Source organism: Aulonocara stuartgranti (genome assembly GCF_965226115.1).
Source record: "Aulonocara stuartgranti genome assembly, chromosome: 11".
In the NCBI taxonomy this organism is placed as follows: domain Eukaryota; kingdom Metazoa; phylum Chordata; class Actinopteri; order Cichliformes; family Cichlidae; genus Aulonocara; species Aulonocara stuartgranti.
The window spans coordinates 4,848,726-4,862,988 of record NC_138947.1 but is presented as its reverse complement, the minus strand read 5'-3'; the positions used below and the strand labels follow the sequence as shown (position 1 = coordinate 4,862,988).

General features: G+C 40.5%; 1 protein-coding gene across 3 annotated transcripts in view; it reads left to right on the top strand.

Moving 5' to 3' along the window:
- The window catches only part of rftn1b (raftlin, lipid raft linker 1b), a 132,969-nt gene that overhangs the window by 98,499 nt on the left and 20,207 nt on the right, over nucleotides 1-14,263 (top strand). For all 3 annotated transcript variants that reach the window (XM_082552166.1, XM_082552168.1, XM_082552167.1), the window contains one exon: nucleotides 6,491-6,609. In XM_082552166.1, coding sequence (XP_082408292.1) covers nucleotides 6,491-6,609 — 119 coding nt within the window. The remainder of the gene's footprint in view (nucleotides 1-6,490; nucleotides 6,610-14,263) is intronic.

Here is a 14,263-nt window from a genome sequence, read left to right as displayed (position 1 = left end):
TTAGATTACTGGTCAGTAACCAGTAATCATAGAAATTCCCAGTATTTCTCATTTTTGTCTATCATTGTGTTCCAGTTCTGTACTTCTATTAGTACACTTTAACTACTTTGTATTGACAGCATGCATATAGACCAAGTAATGCCAAAAAAATGACCCTCATCTTTTTGACCATTGTCACCCATACATGGGTGAGGAAATATCATTGGCTTTTGATTGGCTCGTTGGGTACTTTGAGGTACTTTTAGTATATTTCATGTAATCAACGTGAACACGTGTTTAACAATTAATCAGTACCATTAATGTGGTTTCTCTGTTTTGTAGTTCAAAGACCTTCTGCTTTTTGCATGGAGCAATAAACCCGTGTATACTTATAAAAGTACAGGTTTGACGTTGAGCATGTTAACCAACCTGTTTCACTGATTGTTGAGACGGACTTTATAAATCATGTTTCTTCAGGTCTTGTGTTCTAAGTGCTATGTTACCTTGACAGTCAGGTCGGTCCAAAGGGATGCGCACTGTGTCCCCATGCTACTTCTAAAGAAGGGTTTCCATGGTGAAGCCGGATGAGAAAGCATTAAGTGGCATTGTTTGCATACGCATGTGTATGTGTGTGCATCAATGAATCGCTCAGCTGGTGAAAGTGCTGGCCGGTGTGGCAGCAGTGTTTGTGGAGACCTCGCCTGATCACAAGGTCGGATATATTATAGCTGTATTAAATTTACAGATTCTAAGCTGCATACAGCTCCAATCTTATGACGTGCATTAAAGATTCATTCACACTGGGGAGCTTGCTGCAAACAGAAACACACATAAGCCTATATCTGCACAAACGCATGCATAAACACAGCATACAAATTTGCACTACCTCCCAGCTGGAACCAAGGTGGGGGGGGCTGAGTTTGTTTACTAAAGAAATGACAGTAATGGTGTTGACGAGGAGTTTGCTTTTGTTACTTGTATAGCTTAAGCTATCTCTAGAGCCACAATGAGGATTTGTCACCCGGTTGTGAGACATTGAGCTATTCATATGCATGACAGTCAACCTTTACTGCTTTCTAAATTTGGGCAAAGCCAACAGAGGCAGAAAAAAGGGAGAGAGACAGAGAAAGTGAGAGGCAGTGAAGATGAAATTCCAATAAGTTTCTTTTTTTAATCAAACTGTGAAAGAAACTCAGAAAAGAAAAAGAACTGGTGTTTGTGGGTGTGTTGGCACAGGATACATGCATGTATTTCAATACAGTTTCATTTAACTGTATGTAGGTTTTGACAGAAAATCTCAGATTCACACATTTGGGAGCACTTCAGTGTCTTTGGGCATGAGACCAAATACGAATGCACTCAGATGGCTCATGCTTCACACAAGGATTCACTATCACACAGACTGGTTTGATTGAAGAGTAGATTTTTAAAGGAGTTGCATTAAACTTGTTCATCATGACCTGCAAGTGTCTAAAATGACTTGATGGATTATCCTTTTGTATGTGTCAATATCACAGCAGGCACACAGGTAACAAATAGTCTGACAGTAGTGAGGAAGCACAAATGTTGCTGATGTTTACGGTGGTTTCTGTGAGAAATGCTGTCTCCCACATCAGCTTTAGTCACAAAAATGCAGTTGCATAATTGCCTGTTTTCACGCATGTAATTCCCAAAAGGATGGAGAATCAATCCATTCCACAGCTGTCAGAAAAGAAAAATGGCCACTTTCAGAATTTCTCTTTAGCTGGGTCCAAAAGAGCATTTACAGAGTCTCTGAATAACTCCCATTTGGCTTTATTAGCATAGCAAAAGATGGAAACGAAGGGATGATATTACCGATCACAAATTCATATTTCATATAAAATACACATTATTGTATAAATAAAGTTGTTGTATTCTTACCCATATGTAGTTGTGACCCATGTATCCGACACTCTATGGCATTCCAGTCACTAAGCTGCCCACCCTCTGTTCCCTCCTCACCAGCTGAAGTCTGCCTGGTAACCCAAAGGTGCAGACCTGCCAGCTGTCATGCATCTGGCTCTATGGGGAAGAGCCACATCCAATCCGCACGCATTAGACACTGAAATCCCTTTCTCCAGTTGTCCCTCGCTGCGAATGTCCACTCGTCCTGTTTGAAATATGGATAAGCTGTCAGCGGTTTGTCTCCAGCTCTCTGAGGCGGCACCTGGCATGCATGTTTAAATCATGTCAGCAGACATGACCTGGGGCATGGTCACTTTCCAGCTCGCCAGCAGTAAAGTGGGCTCACTCACATTCACTGGTTTGGCTAATAGCGCTGAGAAAGGTTAAATATTCACAATATGAATTTTTAATGTAATAATAGCAACTAGATTAAATGTATTAATAAATACATTTGGAGTCAGAGATACAATTCAGCTGTTTGTAAACGGGCTGGTTCCACAATACACACCAGCACTACTGTTCTACTCCTAAGTGCTTTTCTATCTAACATTCACACGAACACATCAGAGGCTTGGAGTTCAGCGTCTGGGCATGCTGGAGTGGAGCAGTCAGCGATCGAACAACCAGCCTAATTAGTAGATGACCTGCGCTACCTCCTGAGCTACAGCCACCATTGTAAACTACAAACATGTCCACCAATATGTCTTAGACAACTCCTACAGCTCAATTAACATCTCAGCTATTCATTCACTTGTTCGACCTGTTCCAAATAGTTGCTTTGTTGTCAACAGATCATAAATTATGCAACATTTTAGCTGTTTACAGTTTATAATTGAGTCAGCTAAGAAACACCACATCTAGGAATAGCTATATGTAGGGGCGAGAAAAAAAAGCAGTCAACAGAGGCAGAAAAAAGGGAGAGAGACAGAGAAAGTGAGAGGCAGTGAAGATGAAATTCCAATAAGTTTCTTTTTTTAATCAAACTGTGAAAGAAACTCAGAAAAGAAAAAGAATTGGTGTTTGTGGGTGTGTTGGCACAGGATACATGCATGTATTTCAATACAGTTTCATGTAACTGTATGTAGGTTTTGACAGAAAATCTCAGAGTTCCAGCGAGGAAACGGATTCACACATTTGGGAGCACTTCAGTGTCTTTGGGCATGAGACCAAATACGAATGCACTCAGATGGCTCATGCTTCACACAAGGATTCACTATCACACACACTGGTTTGATTGAAGAGTAGATTTTTAAAGGAGTTGCATTAAACTTGTTCATCATAACGTACGGCATAACAACATGGTATGCAGGGTGTTCAGCTGCGGACAGGAAAGTACTGCAGAGGGTCACCAACACAGCCCAGAAGATCACTGGCTGCTCTCTGCCCAGCCTGGAGGTCACTGCAAACTCTCGGTACCTCAGCAGAGCTGGCAATATCATCAAGGACCACTCTCACCTCAGCAATCAACTGTTTTACCTATTACCGTCAGGCCGACGGTACAGGTCACATAAAACCAGGACAAACAGATTCAGGGATAGCTTCTTCTTCACTGCCATTATATTATGCTGCTATTCATACTGTCATTATATTAATGCTGCTATCCTGTATATATCGTACTTACTATTGTTTGAGTACTTGCGATTGTTTTATTGTACTTTTTATATTTTACATTTATATTTACTATTGAATCTTGCACCAAGGGAGTGGCACTCCAATTTCGTTGTACTCTGTACAATGACAATAAAGGCTATTCTATTCTATAAGGAATAGCTATATGTAGGAGCGAAAAAAAAGCAGTCAAGGCTACAGAGACTCTCAGAACCACATCATTGGTTTGTGCCTCTGAAAATTCACTGTACACTAACTGATCAGAAGCAGCAAGCAAACAGATAAAATGTCATCAACACCCTGATGTAAAATGTTTTCCACTTTTTATCATTTTCCACCTGAAAAATTGACACAAGTTACATTGCTCTGCTACCACAGTGAAAACTGTCTTTATATTACTAATATGTTTAACTACTAATTTAACCAACTATGTCTTGATAGACTGATACAAAAATACACAAATATTAATTAATTTACTTCTTTTTAAAGTGTATCCATCATCAGTTGAAAAATGAAGACGTTAGGATACGTTGGCGTGGACAAACATGTGGATTTGTCCAAAGGGGACATAGAGTTGGAGTCAACTATGGTTCCGCTCCACTCAGAGTCCCAGTGAACCACAACGGTTGAAACGGCTTGCACATGAAACAAAAGAATGCCTTCTGCCAAAAAGAAATAAAATCTGATGTCTAACAGATGTGATAGACTACAAAACTCAGGCCTATTTCTAGTCTTCTGTTTAGTGTGCATATTGAATTGTATGGAAACAAATGATAAATGGAACGTAGGGTTAGAACATTTTTTTTAATATAACAAACAAAACCTTTAATGAGTCTGTTAATTTCAGGTTATGACCTTATACGTCTCACCCTGTTGTTTTCTAGATAGTAACTCCTTTTTGTGTTTGCAGCAGTGATGCACATGAGTTTATTGGAAAAACATCCAGAGTGCTTTCTGTTCCACTGTTTGCTTGATTTAATCATCGTGTGTCTGAAATCAATCCACAAGAGCAGGTTTGTGTACATGTCGATGAATATTAGGAACAAGCAGCTTCCGAAGTGACTTGATGCAGGCGAGGACCTCGCATCTACATACAAACACCTGTGCAGGCAAACACTAAACACTCAGCACTTTAAGTTTCAGTCTGTGTGTGTCAGCACTGTCTACACCCACTAGGTGCCTGCTGTTGATCCTCTCCTGTATCATTTGGATGCTGGTATCGGCTGGTGCGTTTCACTCGCTGTCACCTTGCCACTCCAGCTATCTGACTCTCCCCTGCCATTTGCTTCTTTGTCTTTTAGCCCCAACACTGTCTCTCTCTGTTTTTAGTGCAGCTGTATTTGCATGTCTCGCCCCACGACCTTGAGTGTGTGAGTCACAAGGGGATGGAGAACAATTTTACTGAGGCTGCACTGTGGTTTTTTGCAAGTGTAAACAACTTATTCTCAGTCGGCCCGCTGGCTGCTCAGCTCAGCTCTCAGTCAATAGGCACAAGATAATGTTTATTCGTGCACGCAACCAGCGCATTCCCCTGATGGACTCAACGCCCCCAGCAACCAGCTCCTTCTCTTCCACTTCCCTGGTTCTCGCTCTCTTTCTCTCCTCTGCCAAGAGTCTGTTTGCATTATCACCAGAGACAGGCTGCTCCCTGTAGAGCAACGAGACAGAAACCCTGTCGATCTCACCTGAATGATCCCTGTTGCATTTGCAGAGAACCGACATCAGTCCGTAGTGTGTTACACCTTCCAGAAAGGTTTCTTTGCAGTAATATGCCAAGCAGGACGGGCCAAAGAATTAAATAAAGTGCAGGAATGGGGAAAGAAGGGGGATGATGGAGGGAACAGAGGAAGAGCAAAGGCAAAGTGGCAGGAGGGGGTTAACACTGACCACGTCTGCATTTGAAAGATGTCTTCAATTGTGCATGCATGGGTCCAGAATGGGTTTTGAGGGTGGTGGAAATAAAAGAGAATGTCATTCTCCACTCTATCTCTCCCTGTGTCTTGCTTACTTCCTTCTTCTTTTTCTATCTCCTTGTCCCCGCCTTTCTCCACAGGCTCTCCAGCCACCTCTCATCCCCCTATTATTAGGGCCCAGTAATGAAATGTGGAGTGTCTCGTATTGGTGCCTGGGCCCCAGCAAACTGTATTAGTGTGTAAATGGTGTGAGAGTAATGAGAAAGCTCTCAGGCCTGCTGGGAAGACTGGACCACGAGGCTCGTGTTTTGTCTGTGTGTGTATGTGCGCCTGGATGTAATGTGCATGTGCATCAAGTGAATAACAAGAGACGTTGGGTGGAGAGGGGTCCTGGCTCATGGGGGCCAGAGTGGTGTTTCTTTCTCAGATGCCAATCCTGCAATTGTTAGCCTCCAACAGAAGAGAAGCTTGGAAAATCTATTTGGTCAGGAGCACACAATCTGAAAAGTGGCCTAAAGCATCAATGTCAGTGTCTCTATGTGATTCATTCAGTTTAAGTCTTTTTAAGGTGAATAATGCAGGCTTAGCAAAAGGATTTATGCTTTGTACCTTAACACCCGGCTTCATTAAATTGGTTGCTACATTTTGCCATCGCTAAAATCTGTCCACCTTTCTTAAAGCAGCGTTTCTCAGTCCTCTGGACACCAAGTACATCTAGTTTTTAATCCTATTTTAGCTATAATTAGCCTCTGTTTAACCGTCAAGCATTAAGACCAGCAGGCTCTGGATCCTCGTAACGTTTCATCTTCTTTTTTAACGTCCCAGAAGGGGAATACCTGCTCCTTTCTTCAGCACTGTCTCCTTGCATAATGCATAAGTGCCTAATGCTCATACAAATGGCTAGGACCACTGGCTATGTAATAAAGGGTTGTGTGTGAATGTGTCTGGCTGATATCATTCCATTTCCGCTGGCCTGGAGGCCCTGACGGAGAAGAGACAAGACAGACACGCTCCATCCAGTAAATACTCTTTTCATGGCTTTACTTTTTTCCCCTTCTCTTTAGATTTGCTGCCTAAGTCAGTGGAAAGTGTCTTCATCTTCCAGGAGGCGAGCGAAGGTGAGCCGAACGCGGCCACCCCGGCGTACGATGCCATCGTTGTGGAGCAGTGGACCGTCATCGATGTGAGTGGAGGGATTTTTGCTTTGTCCTAGGTTATGTTCTGTCTGTCACTAGTAGAGGGGGATTTATGCTCTTGTACATTTCATACATGTGACTGTTTTGGAATTGGAGATTTTGATATTTTAAAGGATGTACAGTCACACATTGAAAGCCAGAGTCCAGTCTGTGCCCCCCTCTCTAAGAGTATAGTCCTTTAGCAATGAAGTCAGGTATCGCTTAGATATCGTGGCCCTTCAGCCAACCGTTTCCTTACAACCCAAAGGCAAATCGGACAAATCTCAATTTATGGGACATGTGTCGCAGTCGCTCCCCTTATCAGGAGCAAACAAGCCTTTATCTACGTGATGATTAGTGTCTCTCCTCAACAAGTTCCGAGCTGGAAATTCATTCCTGTCTGGAGTGGAAGGATTTGTGGCCATTTCGTTGCCTTTCATCTGTATGTATGTGTGTGTCTGCATGTATACATGCTTGCGCATGCAGCTGAGTGTGGACGAGCTCGGTTTTGTGTGTCTGTGTTTTCAGATGCTATCTCTGTAATTGAATTTAGACTTTTTGCAGCCGGTAGCTGTCCAAGTGTGAAAGGAGACTTTTGTCCCCCAAATGTGGCTCTCTGATTGACCAGCCCAGCACCGATGGCCATATGTGCCACTAAAAAGACTCCTGCAGTCATCTGGCAGGAGCAGTACAGCCTCCCCTCGTCTGGGTGAATGGTAATACTGTTACAGCTTAATGGCTTTCAAGACTTCCTCAGACACATTAACCGAGAATGATGCCAAACTAACGCCCAGTTTTCCAGGAGATCCAATCAGCTCCTCCACTGGGACTTTATCAAAAACCGTTTCACCCCACCGATCTGCACCATGCCAAATCAGATTGACAACACACTCTGTCAGGGCGATCAGGGCTGCACATCATCCCCATTATTTGTGATAACTGCCGAAAATTGATATGCAAAGTATCCTCACAGCTCATTATTGTTTTGGTGCCAGGATAATTAAAATGAAAAAAAAAAAGGCTGAATGTTGATTGAAGGTGTTTTTCTTCTTCTTTATATACGTCAATTTCTTTTCCCCTCAGTGCTTAACATACTTATTTATCCAAAATGCTGACAGGTTGTAGGATTTATGAAGCTCAGAGAAAAAGAGTGATAAAACAAATCACTTCAGTGAGGGCATGTGACCATTTATATTGTCATTAAGTAGGAGTGTATCATCTCAGGAATGTCAGTGCTCATCAGTGAAGGGATAAAAATGTCTTTAGTTTCACTTATGAACGAGCTGAATCTGGATGTGAGTTGGATGTGAAAAGTGCTGAGCTTTTAATGCTATATCTCAACCAAAGTGCAAAATAGTGCTATAGTAGACCCTTTTTTCTACACCATTAAAAGTAGAAAAACGAGTCTACTATAGTAAATGTAATAATAACAAAAGTCATACAATTTTAAAAATAATTGGTAAACATATTTTCAGCATTTTCTCATTCAAAAGCATCAAATACTGCCACTGTCAGATGTTACAGAGATACCCACAAGATTTTCTTTGACATTGTGGCTCTCTCACCGGGCAGCAGCGTTGGACATCGAGTGTGGAAACGCGCTCATTAAGAGGATGGAAAGGCAATAAGTTATTTTTTTGTGAGCCAGGGTGATTGATAAAATGTTAATTTCAGCATCCAGAAATTATTTTAAAAAAATTTTAAAAAGTAATAATAAAAATGAAATATTCAGTCATTTGTTACACACCCAGTTTTGCCCTCCCTGAAAGCTCAAAGTCACAGTTTAGTTCAGCTGGAGCAAAGATGCTACAAAGAGCGCATTTGGCCAACAGGATCTATAAAAGAGAAGCAAAAGTCATAGAAGGTTTCAGTAGGTGGACTTGCTGAAGGATCATTAACAGATGCCTGCAGATGACTTTGTCTCCGAGGGTCTCTCACCCAGCTGTGTGTGACGGAGGTGATAGTTGGTTATCAGCTTTGACTCTACAGTGCTCATCCCGTGGCTACTGTACAGGCCTCTCCTGGTTCCCCCATCCATATGCAGGTGCAGGCATCCTGCAGTGGAGACTGAAAAGTGACAGGGATCAAAAAAGCCACAATAGGAAATTAGGCAATCTATTCAAAAACTATGGGGCCTAACTGCCTATTGGAACTTAGCTCTTTTTTTTTTAGTTATTTGTTTTTAATTAGATTTTTATTATGTTGTTAAAATAGCCGGAACAATGACACTAAGAGGCTACCAATTAAATGACAAGAAAATGTTTGTCTTATAAGGACATTCATTTAGTTTAATGCAGTTTTAATAAGAAATTATTTGACAAAAACAGCTGTGAGAGACAAACAAATATTCATAGGGCAAAATATTCTGACTTCAAAGCAAATTAAAGGAAAGAGAAGAAAACAACCAAGAACAATAAATGTCAAACTGACAAACTAAGACGTAAGTGCTATGGGAACAGTTTCTGTTAAATGACAGCAGAGCAGCGCCTTGAGGGAAACGGCACAAAAAACAACAAAATGCATCCAGTGACAATCAAGAGAAATAAATTGAAAGCATGCGTAAAGTGGGTGAAGCATGTAGATGTGCATAAAAATGCCATCAGTGCTAAAAAGCTCCTGCAGACATTTCCTTTAGCAAACAGATTTTGGTCAGGTGTCTGATGCATACTTGTTTCAATATGAGCAAAAAAAAAAAACACTCAAATATGAAACATATGGATTGTGGTGAAGTGTCTGAAAAGGAATAACTCATCAAGAGTCTCTGGTATGAAACTCCAATTAGGCCCAGTTTCTCATCTCTCATGTCCTATGGGAAAATCAATACAGACACTGCCTCGAAACTAATGTAGTGAAAGCCCTCCTTTCTTTCACTGAGCTTCACAGGAGCAATAACCAAAGAAAACATGTGCATCTGCACACTTCAGTCAAGGTTGGTCTTAATATGTTTGCTCGCCATGAGTCACTGCAGGAGAATTTATTTATCAAGAGGAACAAAGTGCATTAGTGTTGTGCTTCAGTCTTTCTGTATATAGATAAAGCAGGCAAAGAGAACCAGAGCCACAAAAACACCTGTGCGTGTGTGTGTGTGTGTGTGTGTGTGTGTGTGTGTGTGTGTGTGTGTGTGTGTGTTTTATTAAAAGATGAAGTGATATTCAGCTTAGTGGACCTGATGTGTATGAGGAGTGTGATGTTGCTGAAAACCTTTCATACCTCTTAAAATGTTTTTTTAAATAGCCCCATTATCCACTTCAGCTTAGCTGGACACAGTGGTAGGTCTATTATGATGCATGCATGTTGTGCAACAAGTGATATTTTAAATTCTCAACATGGTACAAAGATTTTATGGATAGCTCTAAGATGCTATGGGGGAAATATTTGTTAGATAGTACATGGAAAAATGTTCTATCTAGCCCAAAGGTTAAGCCTTTACAAAATATCGTATTTATATTAAATATGGAAACTGAAGTGGGGAAACAGAAATGGGACATGTGATGCAGCTGCATTTTTTTCCTTATATCCTCCCTACCTTTTTTTAAATTCAGGTCCAGCAGTTTGCAGTTATATGATTATTGCCCAATGCACAGTCACATGACCCAAACGTGCAGGTTTTTTGTGGTTCTACAAAAGCACAGAAAACTATTTACACCTCTTTAAAAGGAAAACTATGACTTGAAAGGTCTGAAATCAATATGAAGCCACAATAACTGACATTCGTCTTGAAAGGGTCATTCTTAAAGGGTCAATTTACCCAGATCCCAAAGGAACACATTGACCTTTTTCACTGGTATCCAATCATGCACATAATGTTGGTTTTATATGCTTTGCTAGTATGTGGTGCAATTCAATGAAGGTGAAGGAATTTGAACAGTACAATTTCTCCAAAGGTCCAACTATCAACATAGAAAATTGAAATTACACTTCATGGTCACATACAGTACACTGGAGCTATAAGAGAAAATGTGTTTTTGCTGCTGACCCTTTGAAATACCTCTTAGCAGAGCAATAACATTGGCACGGATGTTTGCTACTCTAATTAGGTGCAGCAGAGATGCAGAATGGCTCTGCTACTCCACCTATAATCACAGCAAAATAAATAAATAAACCTTTCGAAGGAATTATTACTTCTGTGCAGGGGTTTTCAGCGTTTCATACATAACTTAGAAAAATGATAAGAGGCTCTCTGGTTACCATGAGAAACTGCCTTCTTTATGGATATTATTAGTACTGCAAGAAGATAAAACACAACTGTGTTCCGTGGCTTTGCTAAATAATTTGAAGCTGAAAGAGCTCGTTTTTCACAGAAATAGTTGTATATAAAACTGTAACTATATGTGTTTTCATCCCAGTTCCTTCCTACAGGTATTTATTGGTAATTATTGGATCTATGCCCAGTTAGTAATTTCTACATGTTTAGACAATTTCTTCCATTTTGAGGTGTAAAACAGGAGATGGTCTCTGTGTTCAGTAAACCTGTAAAATCTAAGTCGAATGAAAAACAAGTTATATTCTCTGTCTTTCTTTTTTATGGACCACAGGGTGCTGCAGACATTAGCACTGCTCTGTTTCCTTCAGCTAATTCTGTCTCGCAGTCCAAACGCATGCTTGTTAAGTTAATTGGTGACTCTAGGTTGGCTGTAGATCCAGATGTGAGGTGGATAAAGCTGTTAGTTGTCCTTACAACCAGACTATGCTGTACAAGCACCCTATCAAAAGATGATTGTTTACCGCTATATTAAGGTATAATGTAACATCTCTGACCAGATATTCAAAACTAGTCTTTGTAAGGTACAAATTAGAGTACAAATGAGCAAGCACAAATGGCAGTGCCATAGAGTGACAGGCTGTACCACCAACAGTATAGTAAGAAACTTTATTTTTGTTTGATTGATTTGACCATTAATTACAGGGGGGGGCGGTTTGATTCCCCCCCCCTCCTGCCTGCCTGATTGTCCTTGGGCAAACCGATGAACCTTGAGCCACTTCCCACTGCAGGTCAAATACCTCCCAGTGGGACGACTCATTTTGAAACTCTTTGTCAAACTTATCTAAGGTTTAAAAGCACTATATTTGTGCAGCGTTTTTACCATCTTATGTGTCTGACTTAAGATTTTAAAAGGATCAAAAAACAGATTTTTAAAAGCTGGGTTTTGTTTTATTTTTTCAAGAAAAGAAAGCAATCTCGAGCACATACCATTTGTAAACAGTTTTTGTTATTCCTTTTGAAAACTATGGATATCATGGTACAACTGCCACTGAGTAAAATGTTCTCTTCGCCACTTCAAACACTGATATTGCCTGCTTGCTCACGCCTTGATCCCAACAACTCCTAACCCAAAAGACAAACCAGAAAATCTGCAGGGGGACTTTAGAGAAAGTGTCTCCTCCTACAGAAAAACATTAAAAGTTAATATCAGTGAAGTTCAAATTCTAGGAATGGCAGTCCAAAGTCAAAGGAAGCGAAAAGGAGCTTAAGAGCGCCAACATTGTTGTCACTCATTCCAAGAATTCACTTGCATCCCTGGCTTTGAAGAGCAGCGCTTCACAGACTCCAGAAACTAAATGATGTCTAAAATGGGATTAGGGCCCCACATCACAGCATCAGTATGGCAGTGAGGAATCTTTGAAGAAATGGTTTTAACACATCTCAGAAACACACACAAACACACACCTATTGTGTCTGTGCTCAGTCACTCCTATCGTCTGGCAATCAGGTGCACACAAAATCCCTCTCCACCGAGTTCAATAGTTTACGTTTCACATTTTATTTGTTCCGCTCGTGGTCATGGACTTTATTTCGATGGCCCTAGAAACAAAGGATACAAATTATAAAATTACATATTAAAAACATCTGATTTGGTTTATGTTCTGCGAGAGCTGTGGCCTGTGGCCTGGATGTGTACACGTACTTCAGAGAGACGATCGTTAATGTGAATCACCTCTCCATGATATCTCTATTTCCTCAGACTGAGGTGAGAGAAGAGCTGACCTACATAGAAGGAGAGTAATTTGCACTGTTCCTGCAAGTGAGAGGTCGCACCCGCTCCGTCAGGCAATGTGTCGATGATGCTGATAGCTGCAGGACAGAGGGAGAGGTTTAGGCTTATAGGGTGCAGTTTCTGTAAGGTATACAAACAGTAACATGTACCATGTAACAAAATGATAGCATTACTAAATGCACCAAATACTATTTCAACATCTTTGTATTTTTACTTCACTGTTTGTATTGCCTGGAGACTAACCAATGATCTCCTTGCTTCCATGAAACACCTCTCTCCCTTTAAATTTCTCGGATGGTTTCCTTCCAATACATTTCGTATCTCTGTAAGCCCCCAAAATGAAGGACTCAGTTGTAGAGTTTTCTTTTTCTTTTTTACTTACCAATTAATGGTCTCTGTCACATTGAAGGGTTATGGAAAACTTAAATCTAGCAATTAGTTTCATCGATGCACGATGAAACTAAAATCAAGCACATTTTGTTCAGGTCAGCTTAGCCGCAATCCCAGCAGATTTACTCATCTCAGTGACAGCCCAGCTCAGCTGAAGGCTCAGTTTATACCCTTCTACACACCCAGTCTATACTTCTCTGTAGTCAAGTCAAGACACATTTATTTGTACAACGCTATCCAGATAATCCAGTGTACCTTCCAGAGAGATGAAGTGGAAAACAAAGAGACATTTAAAACATCTATGCATGTCACGATATGTCACTGTCACATGTCACATGCACTGCAAGAGCTTCTTCCCCCGCAGTCAGAGCCCTCAACTCACTACCACCACAAGACTGATATACACATACCTCTACAAACACGCTACAATACTCACCAAAAGACTCAAAAACAACAAAAACTTTCACAAATCCACTACAAACTGGACCTGGGAACAATATGCTTATTTGCACACTCAGTCACATAGTTACTGAACATACATCTAAATTATACTATATTTGCACATTTTGCATCTTGCACATGTCTTCGTCCTGTCTCGTGTACAATATCCTGACAATAACTTGAACCTGGTATTTAATGCCTACTGCACAATCCACTCTGTATTGTCTCTGTCCTGTCTTTGTTTATTGTACAGTTAGTATTGCATAGTTATTATTATAGTATTGTATAATTAGTAATTAGTACGTTTTGATCCCTTCATTTTACCAAAATTTAGCATGTTATTTATTTGTAATTCCTAGTTTTATATCTCTTGGAAATATATCGTTTATATACTTAGAAACCATGGGGGGCTTGGGGTGAAACAGCACACTGGTTCGGTACGTTGTATACTGTGTATACTTTGTATACTCTTGTATTGACAATAAAGCTCTTGAATCTTGAATTTTGAAAATAATCATGATAGAAAAACAACAACAACAATTAAAAGTAAAAAAAAAAAACAAGATTCGAGTTGCTTCTCATGCTCACAGATGGCTAGTCATATATATCTGGTGCGCTAATGTCTGCTGTAGCCCAGGTTGTTTCTGCTGCACCCTTTAAAAAAGCAATGTCAAAGTGGTGATTAAACTGTGGGAGAACCCCGTCCTCTATGTTGTGTCCCTGGGACAGCTGTTATACTCTGCCTTGTAATGACTAAATCTTCAGACCATATGTGAACACGGGGAACCATCCACTAGACACAAAAACAAATCGAGGATTAAGTTGCAGAGGAAGT